Source organism: Felis catus, chromosome D4, assembly GCF_018350175.1.
Source record: "Felis catus isolate Fca126 chromosome D4, F.catus_Fca126_mat1.0, whole genome shotgun sequence".
In the NCBI taxonomy this organism is placed as follows: domain Eukaryota; kingdom Metazoa; phylum Chordata; class Mammalia; order Carnivora; family Felidae; genus Felis; species Felis catus.
The window spans coordinates 42341076-42361170 of record NC_058380.1 but is presented as its reverse complement, the minus strand read 5'-3'; the positions used below and the strand labels follow the sequence as shown (position 1 = coordinate 42361170).

The following is a 20095-nucleotide window of genomic DNA, read 5'->3' as shown; positions in this document are numbered from 1 at the left end:
GGCCAAAGAAGTATTATTAAAATCTCACATTTCTGGGGCACCTGGGTAGCTCGATCAGTTGGGTGTCCAACTCTTGATTTCAACTCAGGCCATGATCTCATGGTTTGTCAGTTCGAGCTCCGCATTGGGCTCTATGCTGACAGTGCAGAACTTGCTTGGGATTCTGTCTCCCTCTCTCTCTTTCCCTCCCCCGCTTGCTTTCCTTCTCTCTCAAAATAAAGATAAACTTTAAAAGAAATCTTACATTTCTAATGGAAATTTAACTTGATTAGGTAGTGATCATTACTTACCACATGCCAATTATTTTGCAAGGCACCAGGTAGATGTTGTGAAGATGGAAATTGATAAAACATTGTCTTTGACTTTAAAAGACTCATAATCTCTCTAGTGGCAATGGATTCCTTTCCTAGCTATAATACAAGGCAGAAGAAAAGGCACCACATAGAGGTGTAAATGACTTTAGTGGGACTGAAGCAGCAGAGCAATCACCAGATTCCTGGTCCTCAGTGCCTGGTGTCTCTGAAACCAAAGCTGCTCTTCCTCAGCTCTCACAGAAGAGTTAAGGGAAGAGCTCTGTCCAAACGTATGGGGCAAAACTACAGACCACAGGCCTAAAAGCTTCTTATAAACACTTTCAAACAAACCACCTGTATCCTTCCCTTCTCCATCACCCTCAGTGGTTCCTTATAGCCAATTATTGAGCCTTTCTGGGGATTCTTCAGCTGTCAGATAATTTCTAGAGAGTACAGCCTTTGCAGGCACTTAGGTTTGTCTTCCTTTTTTTCTGCTAAGTCATTTACCATTCCTTTACCCATTCCATGTCCGACAGGCTATGGACTGGGGTTGAGATGTCTCTGAGCTTCAATAAACCTGGGACAAGTTTCTGATTGTTCCTGCTGGATTTTCAAAAGGAGAGTAGAATGGAAATGACTTGATTATTTCATCTTAGAATCTGTCTTATGTGATTACTGCAATTTCATAACTGAACTAACATTAAGAAAAGAATAGTAAAAACAGGGTAGAAAATTTTAAGCTCAAGCTATAAAACCAGATCTGTTATAGACAAAAATTGAACAATGTGGAGAGTAAGGTAGAAGAAGATGTTTTATGGTTTTCAGAAAGCAGAAAGAAATCACAAAGTATCCCAAATCATCTCAAGTAGGCCACCACTCTGCCTGAACTAAAGCACGAGTTAGTAAACTGCAAATAATTCAAACCTTCACAAAGATGGTGAACTCCTCCACTTTCTCATTGGCTAAGAGCAACTTCTTTTGTGCACCTTCTAGGGCCTGCTCACTTTTCAGTGCTAATCCTTGAAGATGCTTGGATGCTGCTGTTTCAATTTCTGCCATTGCAGATTCGGTCTCACTTATTTTTGATACTAGGAGACCAAGCTTGACATCCTGCAAAAGACCGGTAATCACAGAATAAAAAATAATTCATAAACATATTTAGAAGATTAGTTATTCATGTTAGATAAAGAAATGACTTCATGATTCTTTTTATGTATGTGTTTGTTTTTATTTGGGTTAAATTGATGGTTTTTTTTATTTTCAATAAAATATGGTGAGCACATATTCTCATATATTTATCATCAAAATTAGTTTGTTTTTAAAAAATTATAAATCATTAAAGACATGGAAGCTATTTTAGACCAAAAGATCTAATATGTCAATGGAAATATTTAATTAGTTTATAAGTTTAGGTGGATCTAAAAAATTTATATCCACTTTTGCCAGTTCTTAATAGTAGTGTTCATTTAAAAGACATTATCAAGGAGCACCTGGGTGACTCAGTCAGTTAAGCGTGCAACTTTGGCTCAGGTCATGATCTCATGGTTTGTGAGGTTGAGCCCCACATCAGGCTCTCTGCTGTCAGCATGGAGCCCTCTTCAGATCCTTTCTCTCCCTCTCTCTCTGCCCCTCCCTTGCTTGTGTGTGCCTTCTCTCTCTCTCTCTCTCTCAAAAATAAACATTAAAAAAATGAAAAAAAAATTAAGATACAAAATCTGTTTCTCTAATATAGCATTACCTTTAATGTTAAACAAATGCTTAGTGTTTCATGTAGAGGTATGAACAGTTTTGTTCATAGTAATTTTGGGCAGAAAAAAATTACAGTTTTAAAAATGAAAAAGATATGGTTATAATCCATATCTAAGCTAACATGTCTGAAAAGCATACCTTTTTTTCTAATTCCTCTTTAGTTTTTTGATACATCTGTTCAAACTGTGACTTCTCCTTTACAGCAACACTGAGTCTCTGTTTTAGTGAATCAATTGACACCTTCCTGTTGGAACACTCTTCAGTTAGTGTCTTCACCTACATTAAAAGCATAACGATAACTATTATTGGTAAAGCCATTCTAAGAGTATACTCTATTTGTTTCAACAGAAACCAAATGATCCATGAATAAGTCTAATTTCATTTATTTTCTCATAAATGATATCACATTTAAATAATAACAGCAAAAAAATATAAATGATACCAAATTCAAGTAAATTAGATTTGGAGAACTCACTATGAAAGAGACTAAAATCCTTAAATCAATAGCAAAATGAAAAATGCACAAAAATGTATGAATACAATACTAATTTTAACTATGTTTCCTTTAATTACTAACCTTAACCTCCTTAAGCAGGGGATTGGTTGTCTTGAATTCTTAAGTAAGTCATGGATAACTTTCAGTTCTATCTCCAATATAACATGTACTTTTTAGGATAAAATTAAATAATAATGTAACATAGTTATTATACATTTGAAAGAAGAAATAGTTTTTCTTTTTTCATTTAATGCCACTAAAGATATAATTACTTATACACAGATTCTAAGACGATATCTGAAATGATTATTAAAGTTTAAAAATCAGCAAAATTTCAGTGATAACACTGAAAAACCCTATAGGAAGTAATTATAATTTATGTGGGTGTGTGGGAAGAGAAAGAGAAAGAAAATCCACATGCATTTGTCTTGCTCATGTAAAATTTTCTTTCTTAAATCCATTTGAGCTAAGAGATACTTAGATTTTTATCTCCAACAAGAAAAGTAAGGGAGATGCTCTCTCTGGAGTGGATAACATTTAGTGAATGCCAGAGCACAAGCTGCTTTAGGAGTTGTGCAAATAGCACCTTTTTTTTTTTTTTTTTAAATATCTCTTAGTCAGCAAATTGCTGATTTCTACTTTGGGGCCAGATATACAACTATGTTAAATAAAGCTCTCTTCCTAAGTATACTGAATTAAGTGTATCAAAGGAAAAAGTACACTTTTAAAAAACTATGGTAAGTACAGTTTTTAAAGATCTTCTGATAGTTATTGGTTATTACCTCTTTCATTTAAAAATATATGCTTGATTCTATCATAAATGTTAGTAAATTAAATAAAGCAAATAAATAATTTATAAGTTGTATAAATTCAACTTTAAAATGTTGAATAAAATGTAATTACATACCCAGAAACAGTGAAAGTTTTAAAAATTAAATGTGATTATCCTCTCATGTATTTACAAATACAAAGAGAACGTGTGACTATATTATGTATGACATTTTAGAGTTTTGAATTTTAAAACAACTAACGTACTTTCAGATCAAACAATGTAATTATGTAACAGCAGACATGTATTCTATGAATATTTTCTAGGAATTTATTAAGACTGAATATTCAAGTTAAGAAGGTAAGAGAAAAGTGGTATTTTCTACTGTCAGAGAACATAAAAATTGATACCTTTTTTTCAAGATTTTCTAACATTTCATTAATACTCTCATTACTTTCCAAATTTACTTTCTGTCGAAATTTCAAGTCCTCTATCAAATGTCTTTTCATGGTTATATCCCTCTCCATTCGAGATATCCTTGAAGGGGAAAAAAGAGATTTTATAAGAGAGATAGAAAATACTTAATTTTTAAATGCTAACTGATATTAATTGCAAATTAATAAGATATTTGCATGAGATGGAGTACTGATCTATTCATACTCTGTGTACTTATAAAATCCAAAATCCAGTTGTGACTGGTAATTACAGTATAATGTATATGCATTAAGGCATAAAAATTGAAGAATTGAGAAAGATTGACAAAATTTATGAAAAATTAAAATTATTATATTTAGGGGTGCCTGGGTGGCTCACTTGGTTGAGCATCTGACTATTTTGGCTTGGGTTGTGATCTCATGCTTGTGACAATCAGCCCCGTGTTGGGCTCTGCACTGGGAGCCTGCCTGGGATTCTCTCTCCCCTCTCTCTCTCTGCTCCTTCCCTGCTTGCACTCTCTCTCAAAATAAAAGATAAAAAATAAAATAAAATAATTACATTTAAATTATATTATTGCATTGCTCAGAAAAATCAAACTGATATTCAGAGATCATTAAAAAGCATAGCACTGATAGAAAATAATTCTGTATTTTAATAAACAAACAAATGTAAAATCTTATAATATGATACAAAAACACTAAAATTAGGCATGGTATCTTCTAATTTAATATCACGTACGATTGAACTGACATATCAGTTTAGCTTAAGTTGATGACAGATATGAAATGGTAGCTGCAGAAACAACTATTACTGTGCCTACTAAATCATAACAGGTAACATTTACTGAGTGCTCATTAGGTGCCAGTCTCTGTTACAAGTACTTTACACGCTCTCTCTTAATCTTCACAAGAATTTTACGAGCTAATACTATTAAACTGAGATACAGAGCTGGCAGGTAGAGGAACTAGGATTCAAAGACTATTTCTCTAGGGCCCTCACTATTAGATAGTAAATAAGACTGCCTTTTATGCTAATAAATAAACTTGAAGATACTTTGTTTACAAAATTAACCAATATTTTTGTCAGTAGTTCCATCTGTTAATATCACTTCTAAGTGATCTTCACTTAAAATGTAGTATATATGTATCTGCATTATTTTGCTAATACATATGTATATATTCTCAAATTATCAGGGACAGACTGGCACTCCACCTAAACATGTTATCACCCCCTAAGCTCTCATACATCTATAAATATACAGAGAAAATCATTTTGATTCAGTGAGATAGGACATTTTGAACCCCTTTTTGTTAAAAAAAACCAACAACACATAAAATACAAACTTTTGTAATCTTCCATTTATTTTAGAGACCAACAAAAACTTTCCTTTTCTTCCACCTTAGCTTTATAAGCTTAGGCATTAAATCCAATTTGGGATCAACCTACATATATAATTTTGGTCAAAGAATTACCACATTCAGAAGTGTTTTGTTCGTAGTCTTTAGGTCATTAATTTATATACATGCAAAATTAAATGGTTACTTCTAAGAAGGAAAATATAACTTTAAATATTCTTACTCTAATTAAAAAATATTAAATAGCTTGTCATCACCTATGCTTATAGATAATATTCCTTGAACTTTCATCTTATTGAGGCTTAAACATGAAGGAAGGAAAAGCTAATTTTTAACATGGGGTTTTGTTTCTTGCGTGCAATGTTTAATAGAGTTAACTACCACTAGGTGGCACCAAATACAATGGATAAAAATATCAAGAACATACTTTTCATGCATTTCCTTTATGTGTTCTTCTTTTGCTAGGAGTTCAAATTTCAGAGACTTCACATTTGAGGACTGTTTAGTGAGCTCATTAGTTGCATTCTAGATTAAAAACACATATAAAATCAAATAAACTTTTCAATTTTTGTTCAAATGCAGCATCAAAATAAATGCCATTCTCATGAAGAGTAATAATATTGAAATAAATATGATTATAATTAAGAAGGGCATTTTAATATACTTGTATATTTTAATATTTTTGAATGATTTATTTTATATGTTTTACCAGAAGTACTATGGTATACTAAATTTTTATATAACACACCAAAACCACAAAAGAATGCCATCATATAAGAATTACAAAAAGTACACAAAGTACTTTCTGAGGAATAAAGACTATCTCTGTAAAATGTAAATGTGCATGTGATTAATTTAGTATTTTGATAGGCTAACAAGATAACGTGAAATGAAAGCTTGATTTACTAAGAACCTGTTATAACAGACTAAATGTGGTCACAAATACTTTGCTGCTCCTCCCATCAAGAGGGATCCATCTTCTAAACCTTTAAGCCTGGTCTGGTCTGGCCTGTGATTTGCTTTGACCAAGGCAAATGTGGCAGAAATGACATTATGCAAGTACCAGCTGCTGGGCCTAAACCCTTGCAGCTACACCTTTGGCTCTTGGAATGCTGCCTGGGATCACCTTGCAGGGAAGACAGAGGAAAGGCCATGGAGGAGTACTGGGGTATCCCAGCAGACAGCCTGCAGACCAACTCCCAGGCTGTGAGTGAGGCTATCTTGGAACTTGCAGTCCAGGTAAATCCTTGAATTAAAAGAATGCAGGCATATCAGAGAACTCAAAAGAGAGAAGTAAAAGAACTGCCCAGTCAACCCACCGGATCATAAGAATTAATAAACTGCCATTGTTTTGAGCTGCTACATTTTAAGATAGTTTGTTAGACAGTAATAGATAACTGATAAGGAATCTTAGGGATACTAAATACTTCCTTACTTGAATTTATTGATCATACTATTTATTATTAAAATATTCATGCATAAACATGAGTTTTTCAAGGCAGAACAGCTTTGTGGTATTTGTTAATGCACAGCCCAAGAGCCAGAGGTACTAGTGTATCAGGAACCCTAACTTTCAATTTTGACTCAAGTGCTAAGTAGATAAGTAATCTGACACATTACCTAGTGTGTCTGATATCATAGTTTCTCCACCTACAAGACAGTAATAACATACATTGTTACTTGTTAAAATTTAGAAGTATTAACTTGATATAAATAGAATAAAATATGATAGCTTTAAATATATTTGGAATAGTTATTTTGCTAATCTTTCTTTGTAACTACAATCAATTGTTTCTGTTAGAGCTATTCCCAGGTTTGACTGACTCATGCTAAAAAAAATTGTAAATCTGTAAAGATGAAACCATTAATCATGAAACCATTGCTCACACCATTTAAATACAAGTTAAATTCATTAGACAGACTTTAAATATCTTATTGGTATAGAATATGTGAATAAAATTTTTGAAATAATTTTAACTTTTACATTAAATATATAAATTTCTTAAAAACTTAGGCTTAAAAACCTTAACATGGCAAGTAGACTGAATTTTAAAAATTTTGATTAAATGTTTGTGTAATGCAATCTAAATTTCCAGCGTATATGATGTGCATTGCCAGAATAAGATATTCCACACTAGTGAATTTAGCAGATAATTGAAGCTTTTGCTTTAATTATTAATCTTAAATTCTCTCTGGAATGATTGTTCACTCACTTAGAAATATGAACATCTATAATTACATTAAGCTACTAGAGATACTTCTATATAGCTATATATTATAATCACTGTATTAATTATATATATTATATTGCTGTATTATAGTATCACTATATCATTATATAGTCATGTCTTTTGGAACTATTATGATATAAATGGCAACTTACCCCTACTCTAAATGGTCCCAGAGTGCTGTTTTTCTAATTTTGTGTTTTTACCTTAACATTTTAATATTTTCTTTCTCTCTGTTGCTCTATTGGTCTGTTGGTCGACATTTCTTGCTTTTCCCATATTCCTGACTGAAAACAATCATCCTGCCCCTTAATATGCCTACTTCTCATTCGCTACTTTTGAGATATTTTTGGCTCAGAAGTTAAACAAATAGACTTATTAGAGTGGTACTTAAAATAAAAGACAACGGGCAGTAAATGAAGCCTGACAATATCTTCAGTGGAATAAATTAAGTGGATTTTAAGGTAGTTGTTTTTAGACTTAAGGCTGTTATTTTAGGTGACTGAAAATGCTATAACTCTGGCTTCTGGATAGTTGAGGGATTACTGAATTACAGTAAATAAAACAACACCAGCTTGATATATACTTTTTCTAGAATCTCTAAATCTCAGAGCCACTTCATTTGATCCTTAAAAATCCTTATGGAGTGGGTAGAAAGGTATGCCTGCTTTCAACCTCTGGAGAAGTTATTTCCTCAGTAGAGTCCCATAAGAAGTTAATGCACAAAGAGTGATCAAAACCCAGGGCCTCTAGCATTTTCCATTTCTACTATACAAAATTTATCTGCAGCATGACCTCAAATCTGGAGTAAAACATGTATGTCAAAAATGTCACAATGGTAAGAATCCATCATGGTTAGAGCTTTCCTATCTAAGTTTGTTAAACATTTTTTTTTTTAATTGCAGAGTGTAATGAATGAAAGCATTGACTCCGAAGTCAGATGGACTGAGTTCTAATCTCAGCTCTATCACTTAGTAGCTTAGTGACCTTGGACAATTAACTTACCTTTTGTATCTCTGCTTTCTCAAAAGTAAAATAGAATAACAGACCTTATTTCACAGGGTAGAAATGAGGATTAATGAATTACTATTTGTAAAGGACTTAGAACCAGCCTGGCAACAGGTTACATATAAAGGAACAGTTGTTTAAAAACTACTATGCTTCATTACGAACTTACTGGGAAACTGGAAAAGAACAGGGTATATATCAAAAGGGATGCTTTCAACAATCAAGAAGTCAAAGAATCACAAACATAAATTAGAGTACTATTCAATTCAAAGTGTGTATATAACTACAAATAAACTAATACAAAATAATGGTATATAGGGGCGCCTGGGTGGCGCAGTCGGTTAAGCGTCCAACTTCAGCCAGGTCACGATCTCACGGTCCGTGAGTTCGAGCCCCGCGTCGGGCTCTGGGCTGATGGCTCAGAGCCTGGAGCCTGTTTCCGATTCTGTGTCTCCCTCTCTCTCTGCCCCTCCCCCGTTCATGCTCTGTCTCTCTCTGTCCCAAAAATAAATAAATGTTGAAAAAAAAAATTAAAAAAAAACACAAAATAATGGTATATATATGTACATACATGTATGTATATTGGTATATTGTATATGTATATGCATATATATAACATTCACTGGAAGGAATTTGTATGTCTCTAAATATTTGATCATCTATCTATATAAAGTTGGGTACCTTGAAGAAACATATCTAATATGGGTAAAAATGAAGATACAGAAAATACACATGAGCACTCAAATGATACTGAATGTATCACGTATATCTGAGAAGTACACCTAAGAGTTTATACAGAAAACTCTAAAGTTACTTGGATAAAATAAAAAAGATGTATATAAGCCTTTAATATATACAAATCTAACCAGTTTTTCTAAAAATTTAGGATAAAAACATCAACTAGAAAAGAAGTCATTTCTTGGAAAATTATTTTGCTAACGATTTGATATCTGTCATGGATTGAATTGTGTCCCCTCAAAATGTATATGTTGCCGTTGTAACCCCAGAACATCAAAATGTCACTGTGTTAGGATAAGGCCTTTAAAGAGGTAAGTAGAGTAAAATGAGGCCATATCGGTGGGCCTTCATCCAATATGACTGGTATCCTTCCAAGAAGAGAAGATTAAACACAGAATCACACAGACTGAGGGATTACCATGTGAAGACACAGCGAAGGTGGCCATCTACAAGGTAATAATTCTAAAGACTCAGAAGAAACCAAACCTAATCGATACCTTGATCTTGGAATTGTGGACTCCAGAACTATGAGAAAAAAATATTTTATTATTTAAGTCACCCAGTCTCTGGTATTTTGTTATGGCAGACCTAGCAAACTAATAGAATATCAAAACAGAAATTTGTAGTAGCACAGAGTATTGTGTACGTTAAGGTACTGGTCTTCTAAGGTATTTCCATATTAAAACATGAAACAGACAAAAGTAGAGATTTATCCTTTTGTCGCGGGCCAGTGTTCCAGGACTGCAGGCTACTCATGGACACTTCAAGTATACATCAAGTGTGGTCTAAATGCTCCAGGCATCCTCATAGTCCTACCTTTGTGATTCACACATTCCTCCAAAGTGAAAGAGAGATTTATAAACAGGTAAAAACTGACACCATGGGAAACCATAAGGTAAATAACTTACAGATATTGATATGGGTCTATTATTTCCAAAAATTAAGTTAGGACATTAGCAATACGTAAAATCACATAAGTAAAATATAAGTCGACTTAAAGCTATTAATAACTTAAAAAAATTTAGAGGTCAGATTAGGTATTATTGGATCCAACATTCTATTTTATCTTATTGAAAACTAAACTTTTATTAGGAGCATGAAGACTTAAACGTAAGAAGAATCATAGAACCATGAATTAAAGCCTCTACGATAGTATAGTAACCTAACACTGTATAGTAACCTAACACTGAAATGTTCAATTTGTACATTTTATTCCACTTTTTCACAGACAGAAATGCATTTTAAGAAGATACATCCCCATACACCAAAACTTACGCAACTATTTTTTCTCATGTTTCTATTACACAAGGTATTTTAAACTTATCAAATGTAGTGGTTGAGGCAAGTTATGCACACAAGAACTGTCTGAAGATGATGGTATTCAAGAATTATCTAAATTAATGCCACTGTGTAAATCTCATTCTTATTAACAAAGCAAAATATTTTCAAGTAATGATACAATCATTTACTTTAAGCTTTATACTATTTTATACTTAGCAATCCTTCATTTAAAGATATTGGAGAATGTACGTATCATCTTTTGAATTAAAAACAACTGAGTCTGTTTGATAATTCAATATTCTAATACTCTCTTAACAGTCATAGGTACTCTGTTCCTAATGTATTCTGTGCATGTCCAACCAGAACTTTCTTTCTAGTGACTCTCATTACAGTGATGGTCCCAAACACACTGTCTTTTAGCTACCAGCTAGCAATCCCCACTGAACAAAATAATTAAATACGTGAGGAATAAACGAGCTTGTTTTAAACAGTATGAAAATAAACTTTGCAATTAGAAGTCACAAATCCTGTTTCTTACAAGGTAATTCTATTTAAACTAAGGTCAGCCTTATTTTTAAGTTGTTGACAGTTTCAATTGGACTTAGATAGAATTCTTTATAAACAAAAAGAACACTGATTGTCATTCTTACTCTCAGGCATAACTCACTGAAATCTATTATACTAACCCACCTTTGCTCAGGGCTTCTCCCTCCCTCCACTTCCCTCCTCCTTCCACATTTCCAACCAACAAGAACCAAATTAAAATAGCAGCAATTGTGTAGAGGGAAGCAATTCAACTTATGTAGATACAGAAAGGATTCTGTTCAGTGCAGGGAGGAATGGAGGGCAGAGGGGGAGTTCAGCAGTAGAAGAGAAATGACAATGGCCAGTTTCTATCACCATCCTAGGATTTCATGGTGTCTTGTCATTTTTCAGAGAGTAGTGTTATGAGTTACCATATAAGAATCTACTAGGCTAAAACAGATCAAATATAGAATCAATAATTTTTGGATTATTTATGCCATAATTTACCCTTAGTAGAATTAAAAAAATTAGCATCGATATAAACATGTCTTTAAGGATTCACTAACTTAAGGGGCACCTGGGTGACTTAGTCGGTTAAGCATCTGACTCTTGATTTCGGCTCAGGTCATGATCTCACGGGTGGGTTTGAGCCCTGCGTCTGGCTACATGCTGACAGCGTGGAGGCTGCTTGGGATTCCCCCTTGCTTCCCCTCCCCTGCTTGTGCTCTCCCTCTCTCTCAAAATAAATAAATAAATAAACATTTTTCAAAAACCTAATATATATTTTCATGTTTAATAAATTTATAATCACCTTTAGTTTACACTGCAATTGCTTCATCTCCAAATCCATGCTCCTTGAAGGACCAAGTGATGTAACTTGTATCCGTGGAACTATTACTCGGGAAACTTCTTCTGCCAAACTTGTGATTTCAGATGAGGACTCCAATTTCTTCAGTAAGTCTTCTTTTTCCTTCCGAAGGTCAGCCAAATCCAAATTTAGCTTCTTTTTTAAAAAGAAAATAAATATAAATGTATTATAAAATAATTATCTTTAACCTAACAATTATCAGCATAAAATTCTAATGCTAAAGAGTGAAATTAATCCTAAAAATAGTTATCATTAAAACTTTACAAAGATTATAACCTCGACTAGTTTTTGCTTCTGGTCGTAGGGTCTGTAAAGGTTAAAACAAAATGGACCAGCTGTATCTAGTATCTTTTGGTTGGCTGGTCTTTACTCATGATGTGATATTTCTTTGACTTCACATAGACATGGCTGAGCCAGAGATTCACATATTTGATAACCTTGACTTCAGGGCTGATGTACTTAACTGGTAAAAGCCAAGCTGGAGCAGGACAGGATAACAGATGTTAGTTGTTTATTCCATTGGGTAGGTCTTACTATCCTATATGGCAGCCAAAACGTTTCTCATTTAGTAACATAAATGTTAAGTCCAATTAGCAGAAGAGGCTTATTAGAGATTTAGCTCAAATAAATAGTGTGCAAATTCGCTTAGTCTTATGCATCTGACTGTTGACAAGTCCTCTTTGTAATATTAGCGTAGAATTGCACTAAACTCCTTACATTTGAATTTTTAATAACATCAACATTTTACTAAGAGACATAACTACTGGTAATGTTTTTAGGAAATAGTGTAGAAGAAATGGTCTTAATGTCAGCCCTTCTTATTCACCAATCTGCAGTCAGCAGAATGCCACCAAGCTATAATGGCCTAACAACTCACAGCTCCTTAAGAGGTAACTGCATTACTATTTTATGATTCCAAAGAAGCTTATAATATGGTAGTTTAACATAAGGAACAATTAGATAAAATGGTACTGAAATCTCTCAGGGGGCAAAAAATCTTTCCTTCTGAAAAACTCTAATGAGAAACAGCAAAAGATGTAGCCAACGTGTACAGTAATATAAATATGGGATAAAATAAGTTATTTAAGGATTAACACTACATATAAACATAACTTTTACAAACTATATGAACAATTGCATATGTGTTTGTGTGTATATGTGTATAGTATTAAATATGAATATTTCAGATACTAGATTAAAAATTAGGGCTTGATATATTTGATATTATGTTTTGGTGAAATAAGTATGTTTCAGTGAAAAAATATTTCTTTGATTATATTTGAACTTATTTAAAAAATATTTTTAGTGTTTATTTATTTTTGAGAGACAGACAGAGTGCAAGTGGAGAAGGGGCAGACAGATGGAGACACAGAGTCGAAGCAGGCTCCAGGCTCTGAGTTGTCAGCACAGAGCCTGCCTGACATGGGGCTTGAACTCACGAACTGTGAGATCAGGACCTAAGCCAAAGTCAGACACTTAACCGACTGAGCCACCCAGGCACCCCTGATTATATTTGAACTTAGGATCTAAAGGTGTGGTTCTATATATTTTCAGGGAATATTCATTCATGGATTGTCTCAAAAGTACCTAATAATTAGTATCTAAAAACAACCTTATAATTTCCCTAAGCCTGAAAATCTTCTGGTTATCTCCCAACCCTGAATCCATTTCCCTCCTTGTTTATTAATTCTCTATGTCCAATCAATTGTCAGGTCCTATAAATTATGTAAAGCTTCTCATATTCTTTCCCTGTGCCACTTTCTTAATGAAGACTCTCACTATCCTACTAAGACTACTGCAAAGCCCTTCCCCTTGCTGCAATCTTCCCTCCTTTGAAATCATCTTTTATACAACTTTCTAAAACAACACTGGCCTCCTATTCCTTTATTCGAAAACCTTTCAGAAGCTTCTCACCCCAAAAGAATAAAGCTCAGATGTTTGTGGTTACAATAAGGCTAAGATTTAGCTTCAACTTGTCTCAGTTAGATATCACCTGAAGTCAATCTTGCCTGCCATTCCCCAAACCAATGCCATTTCTACATTGATGACTCTACACATGGTGTTTCCTTCTGCTGAAATCTTGCTCATGCTTAAAGAGTTTAGTAGTTCCTCCTTTATGAAGGCTTCTGTTCTTTCTTCCTTTTTTTCTTCAACAAAGTAGCTTCTCCATTCTCTTATCTCCCATTGCTCTATGCCTGTTCTTCAACCATGAACCCTACTGAATCCTTGAGAGAGGACTGTGCCTTTTTCCCCTATGTATTCCCCAGGCTATCTAAAAACAATGCCTTCTTGGAGCGCCTGGGTGGCTCAGTCAGTTGATCCTCTGACTTCGGCTCAGGTTATGATCTTGCAGTCCATGGGTTTGAGCCCCGCGTCGGGGTCTGTGCTGACGGCTCAGAGCCTGGAGCCTGTTTCGGATTCTGTGTCTCTCTCTCTCTCTGCACCTCCCCCACTCGCACGTTGTCTCTCTGCCTCTCTCTCTCTCTCTCTCTCAAAAATAAATAAACATAAAAAAAATTTAAAAACAATGCCTTCTGTATAGTAAGGACCAAAAGAAAGTTTCCAAAAGTTGAAGTCTTGCTATTTGTAGCATGGATGGTGCTATGAAGACACATCAGTTTCAGTTTATATTTATAATCTATTAGTTTATCACTATATAAATTAAAATACACTTTTATTAGTAAGGTAATGTTATCAGCATTTACTTAGGTAGTGTGCATCGGAGCATTTATCAATCCTAAAGTTAATGCTATGCATCTAAATTAGACTTTCTGAGATTTTAATTTGCTATGACATAACTCATGGCTACAATTCTATGTGGAATCGTAGGCAACACTGAAAACTAAACTTTGAGGAGGCTCTTTTCTTCCCCCGAACAGCTCTGGTGGCTTCTCTCATTTGTTAAATTTGTATGCCATTAGATTTCTGTCTAATCCTTCCACGGTGGTAGATCCTAACACTATAAATAAATCCTTCATGGAGGAAAGACCAAGCCAATAAATTCAGATCTCTAAAAGACAGGTATATGTAGATTTTAACTTCAATCTAACAATATAAAAATTCATTAACTAAAGAAACACTGAAATTATGGAGACAGCAAACCACAATTTGTAATTTATTAAAATATAAATCATGTTTTGATTTACCAATATTCAAAATCTACAATCTTTAAACCATATTCCATAATATTAGTTATATATGCCCAGAAATGCTACAGAGCATATGCTGAAATAGAGGATATAAACAAATCATATATTTCATCAGTTTGGAGTTTTTTACCCCTCAGAATTTTGGACAAATAATGATGGCCCTATTACTAACTTCTCTCAGTGAAAGCATCCTCTCTTATTTGGAAATGCTACCAATGAGACAAGAAGCATAAATAACTTTCTTTAGTGTACACAAGTTTGACATGTGAGACCTCATTGTGATGATCTTGTTAGAAACAGATTATGCTTAAAATTTATGAATAAATTAAGATTACTCTTAAAATTGTTACTTTTCCTTTTTTATCAAAACCATGATTCCTATTTCTATATTATTACTTTACCATCTCCAAACACTTAAAAATATATGTCATTTCTATTAAAACCATAAGTAATAATAAAACACAGGGAAGAGTCATAATTTCTGGATTTTAGCTTTGGATCTACTGCTTACCAGTTGGGTGACACTAATTAGCACATGACTTTGTTTCCTCATTTAAAAATTCTAGAGATGATGCTTGTCACCCTTGCAAAGGTAATTTTGAGGGCAGGATTAAAAAAAATTATGATAGCACTTGGCAAAATTTAAATTTATAGCATTACTATTAGCACTACCTTGTGGTAAGTGCTGCCATAAAGTGTCTGAGAATTATCTTAAAGGCTGAGAACCTGGATTTTAAAAAGAGCTTTGTGATATATCCAAAATATTAAATATATAAAAATATATATATAATCCCTCCTTTAAAAGATATAACAATCTTTTAAAAAGTCTATTTCAATTTAAAAGTTGACTTCAGTGAGAATAGGTACTGAGATTTGTATTGATTTATGTTAGTCAATTATTCTAACTAAAGGTTACAAAGTAGAATTTAATACTATAAAATTTGAAACTAGACACTAGTTATTATTTATTTAAATAGAACATTGGAGGATAAGTCTCTGAAAAGAAAAGAGCCCTCTATGCAACTGTAAGAGGAAACAAAATATTTTGGAGAATTCTTTCTTCAGTAAGGACATTTGAGGAAGGCAGAATACTCAGATGACCCAGTGACCCATGCCCTGCATAATACCTTTCCCTTGTCTGTGGTTGGGACCTGCAAATATAATGGACTATCACTCCCATGATTATATTATTTGCATGTGTTATATGCTAAAGGCATTCTGTAAATCATGGTTCCTAATCATAGGCCCTTGAATTAATCAAAAGCAAATTTATCCTGGCTGGTCCTGATGTAATCAGATAAGCCCTTTAAAAAAATCCAAGGCGGTGGGGGGGGGGGGTGGGAGAGGTGGGGGGACAGTGCACCCCTGGGTGGCTCAGTCGGTTCAGCATCCAACTTTGGCTCAGGTCATGACCTCACAGCCCCTCACTGGACTCTGTGCTGACAGTGCAGAGCCTCCTTGGGATTTTTCTGTCTTTCTCTCTGTCTCTGCCCCTCCCCTGCTTGCACTCTCCCCCCCTACCCTTCTCTCTAAATCAATCAATCAATCAATCAATCAATCAATAATAAAATAAAAAATAAAAGAATTCCTGGGGCCCTCCCGAGATCAGAGAGATTCTCCTGCTGGCCTTGAAGAAGTAAGTTGCCATGTTATGGGAGGAGTGTTGGAGGGATATAAGACGAGGACCTAAGGAAGGCCTCAGGAATGAAAATGGTCCTAGAACAGCAGTGAACAAGAAAACAGGGACCTCAGCCGTACAATCGCAAGGAACTGAATTTTTCCAACAAACACAAGAGCTTGGAAGAAAAGCCTGAGCTCCAGAAAGGAAGGCGGCCTGGCCTTGAAGATACAACACGGATGGCAGCCCTGTGAAACTCTGAGAAGAGGACCTCACGGTGCTGTGCCAGAACCACCACCCATGAACACTGTGAGGTACTATGTACATTGTTTCTAAGCTAAGAAATTTGCGGCAACTTACTATGTAGCATGGAAAACTAATGTGAGTCCCCACTTTTAAAAAATAAGTCTCTTTCTTGAACCTTGTTCTCTTATGGCCAGCCTGCCCCACCTTGACCAAATATCCCAAACCCCACAGTATATAGTTTGTATAACATCCTCACCCTGGTTTAATTTTTTCCTTATCCATAATTTTGTGTTAATTTTATGTCTTCAATTGTATTTAAAAAATGGTCTCATTTTCTATGCTAGAAATAAATAGCCTCTAGATCTGCATCTTACAGTTTAATTACAAAGCAAAAGCTCTGGCCCAAAGCTTCCTTTTGCTGGTATAGCCATGGAATCCCATGAACAGGGTAAATAAGGCTCTCTTGACATATTCTCCCTTGTTCTCTTATGTAAGAGTTCACTCAGTTTATTTAAGAGATAAATTTCTTGTATTCTGGGCCCCAACTTAACATTTTCTGGCAGATTTCGATAGTGAATATCTAAACCCAGAACTGACTCAGTATCTAGCATTTATTTATTTATTTATTTATTTATTTATTTATTTATTTATTTATTTATTTATTTATTTAAATGTCTTTCATTTTTGAGAGAGAGGACAGACAGAGCCTGAGTGGGGCAGGGGCAGAGAGAGAGGGAGACACAGAATCTGAAGTAGGCTCCAGGCTCTGAGCTGTCAGCACAGAGCCCGATGTGGGGCTCAAACTCATGAACCACGAGATCATGACCTGAGCTGCAGTCAGAGGCTTAACTGACTGAGCCACCCTAGCATTTACTTTTTAAACACATCCTACATAGTAGTAACTCTACTAGCTCTGTTTTCAGTGATAAACAAAAAAGTGGCAATCCTCACCTTTAGGTGGCTACCAGTCTATACCCTAGAAATATGTAACAATAAACTACAGTGAATGCTATGAATAAACAAAACAGGGAGCTAATGGAAATGCTACTGCCTTCACATCCCATCTGGTAAGCACTGTTACAGCCAGTTTCCTTCCGTGTATCCCTCCTGATCTGTTTTGTCAGATGTTTCCTAGAAGCTAGGTGCAACATTAAAGGCCTGAAACAGCTAGATCTACACTCGCCTTGCTTTCCAACTTTTACTCTAGGGAAGGTATCTGCCCGAATACTGGTAAGTACACTGAGGCCACTCCTGATGAGATGCTGGATCTCTTTTCCAGCGTGGAGCCTCAGTAAACATTTTAATGTTCAAGAATGAATTATCAGAAGAAAATAAAACTGGGCCCACAGAAAATATCCTATAGTCCAAGCAAAATGAAGTAAAGGACTTAGAAAAAAAAATCAGAAATGAAAGAATTATTTCCCTAATCATTCGCCAAAACAATATATTTTAAGATTTCTGATCTCAATGTCTCCAAAGAATAAAATATTCAACATCTGACTACTTAATGGATATGACGCTAGTCATGGCATAGATAAACAAAACGCTGTGAACATTCACTAGATTAGGAGCAGTGCTCCAGGGAAAAGGATAGCAAGCATAGCTCTTTAATTCTAATAAGAGACTGATTCTTACCTAATGTTTTTTGCTGGACAGTAACTGTTCTATAGCATTGAAAGACACTGTTCAGCTTTCCCCATGTTTTTCACCACTGGATTAGAAATGTAAAGTAATGAGTCATCCAAAAAATTTTGGAAAACATTTTTAGTTGGCATAGCGGGATGTGAAATGTAGACACATGGAAATTCTAGAAAATCCAGCCTAACATGAGGTCGAACAAGTCACGGGAGCAGGGTTTCTGGAAAGCCTATGGAAAAAATAGTTGGTGGGAGAGGGATTCTTTCCAGTCCATCTTAGAGCAAAAGTTAAATGTCATGTTCTAGAAAAGTTCAGCCACTAAAACAGAGTAAGAAGTGAGGGTTAGTTCTTATCTATAATGGTGGAGTGTCTTATTTTTCTTTCTCCTTTTGAAACCCAAAGGCCTTGACAGTCAAGGGGAAAACAATCATTAAAAGGTAGCTGTCTGTTTCCAATTACTTTACCAAGTCCTAAATTCTACATAGGACTGAGAATATGGACTAACGTTATTTCATGTTGAATACATAAGTAGATTTTTATCTGACAATCAGATAATTCTGGTTCACACTTAAGCAGAGGCAGCAATTTAAAAATCTTATTATAATTTAAAAAAATTATTACATAATAATTTTGTTACCAGAATTAAAGTAAAAAGACTGGAGAGAAAATTCTAGTGAATAATACCTATGTAAATTCTACAGGCAAGAATCTCCTAGAAAGTTACCATGATCTTAATGATATTTCTCCTTGTGAAGAAAATCAATATTCTTTTATTGGGAATATAGGTCTTCCTTGTCTTATGATGGGGTTACATCCTGACAAATTCAACATAAGTTAAAGATATTATAAACCATCAGACATCAGAACTTACTTTCGCGTACCTTAAATGTGCTCAGAACACTTACATTAGCCTACAATTGGGCAAAATCAGCTAACACAAAGTCTGTTTTATAATAAAGTGTTCAATATCTCATGTAATTTACTAAATACTGTAGTGAAAGTGAAAAAGAGGATGACTGTATGGTTATGGAATGGCTGTAAGTGTATTGGCTGTTCACCCTCATGACTGGGTGGCTGATCAGGAGCTGTGGCTGCTGCCTGTCCAGCATCATCAGAGAGGATCATTACCACATATCACTATTCCAGGAAAAGATCAAAATTCAGAATTCAAAGTACAATTTCTGCTGAATGCATATACATCTTTCCCATCGTTAAGTGGAAACCTGGTAAGTCAGTGACCATTTACATTATTCTTTTATGAGAAAAAACAGAAAGAAATAAAATTCTGTATTGTCCATTTATAATACTAAAATCACAGTCACTTAATTAAAACATTATATGAATTACAAAGAAAATGACATAGGTTTTTAGGTTATTAGCAGAGTATTTTCCATACAAGTACTTATCCAAAAAGATAAATAGTTCAGATTAATAACTCTTTCAAGTTAGTAACAAGTGCTTCAAATTGAAAACATGAGTCTTTCTTTGTTATGATATTTGAGATCTTCAAGAAAAAGAATTAAAAATTAAAAACAACCGACCAAAAAAAAAAAAAAGAACAAAGATCTCAGGCAGAGGTGGAATTATTTATGTAACAAAATTTCTTATGAAAAATACACTGAGTTACTACATCATTCATTTATAAACTACTTTCTGATAAATGCAGTGATTAAAGGCCTACAGTATGTTTCACAAAATG

General features: G+C 34.3%; 1 protein-coding gene across 4 annotated transcripts in view; it reads right to left on the bottom strand.

Moving 5' to 3' along the window:
• Positions 1-20095, bottom strand: part of CNTLN (centlein) — a 311923-nt gene that overhangs the window by 44277 nt on the left and 247551 nt on the right. For all 4 annotated transcript variants that reach the window (XM_045043687.1, XM_011288695.4, XM_019816024.3 and 1 more), the window contains exons 19-23: positions 11689-11880; positions 5525-5622; positions 3718-3844; positions 2181-2318; positions 1218-1403 (exon numbers count right to left, since the gene is read on the bottom strand). In XM_045043687.1, the coding sequence (XP_044899622.1) occupies positions 1218-1403; positions 2181-2318; positions 3718-3844; positions 5525-5622; positions 11689-11880 (741 nt within the window). The remainder of the gene's footprint in view (positions 1-1217; positions 1404-2180; positions 2319-3717; positions 3845-5524; positions 5623-11688; positions 11881-20095) is intronic.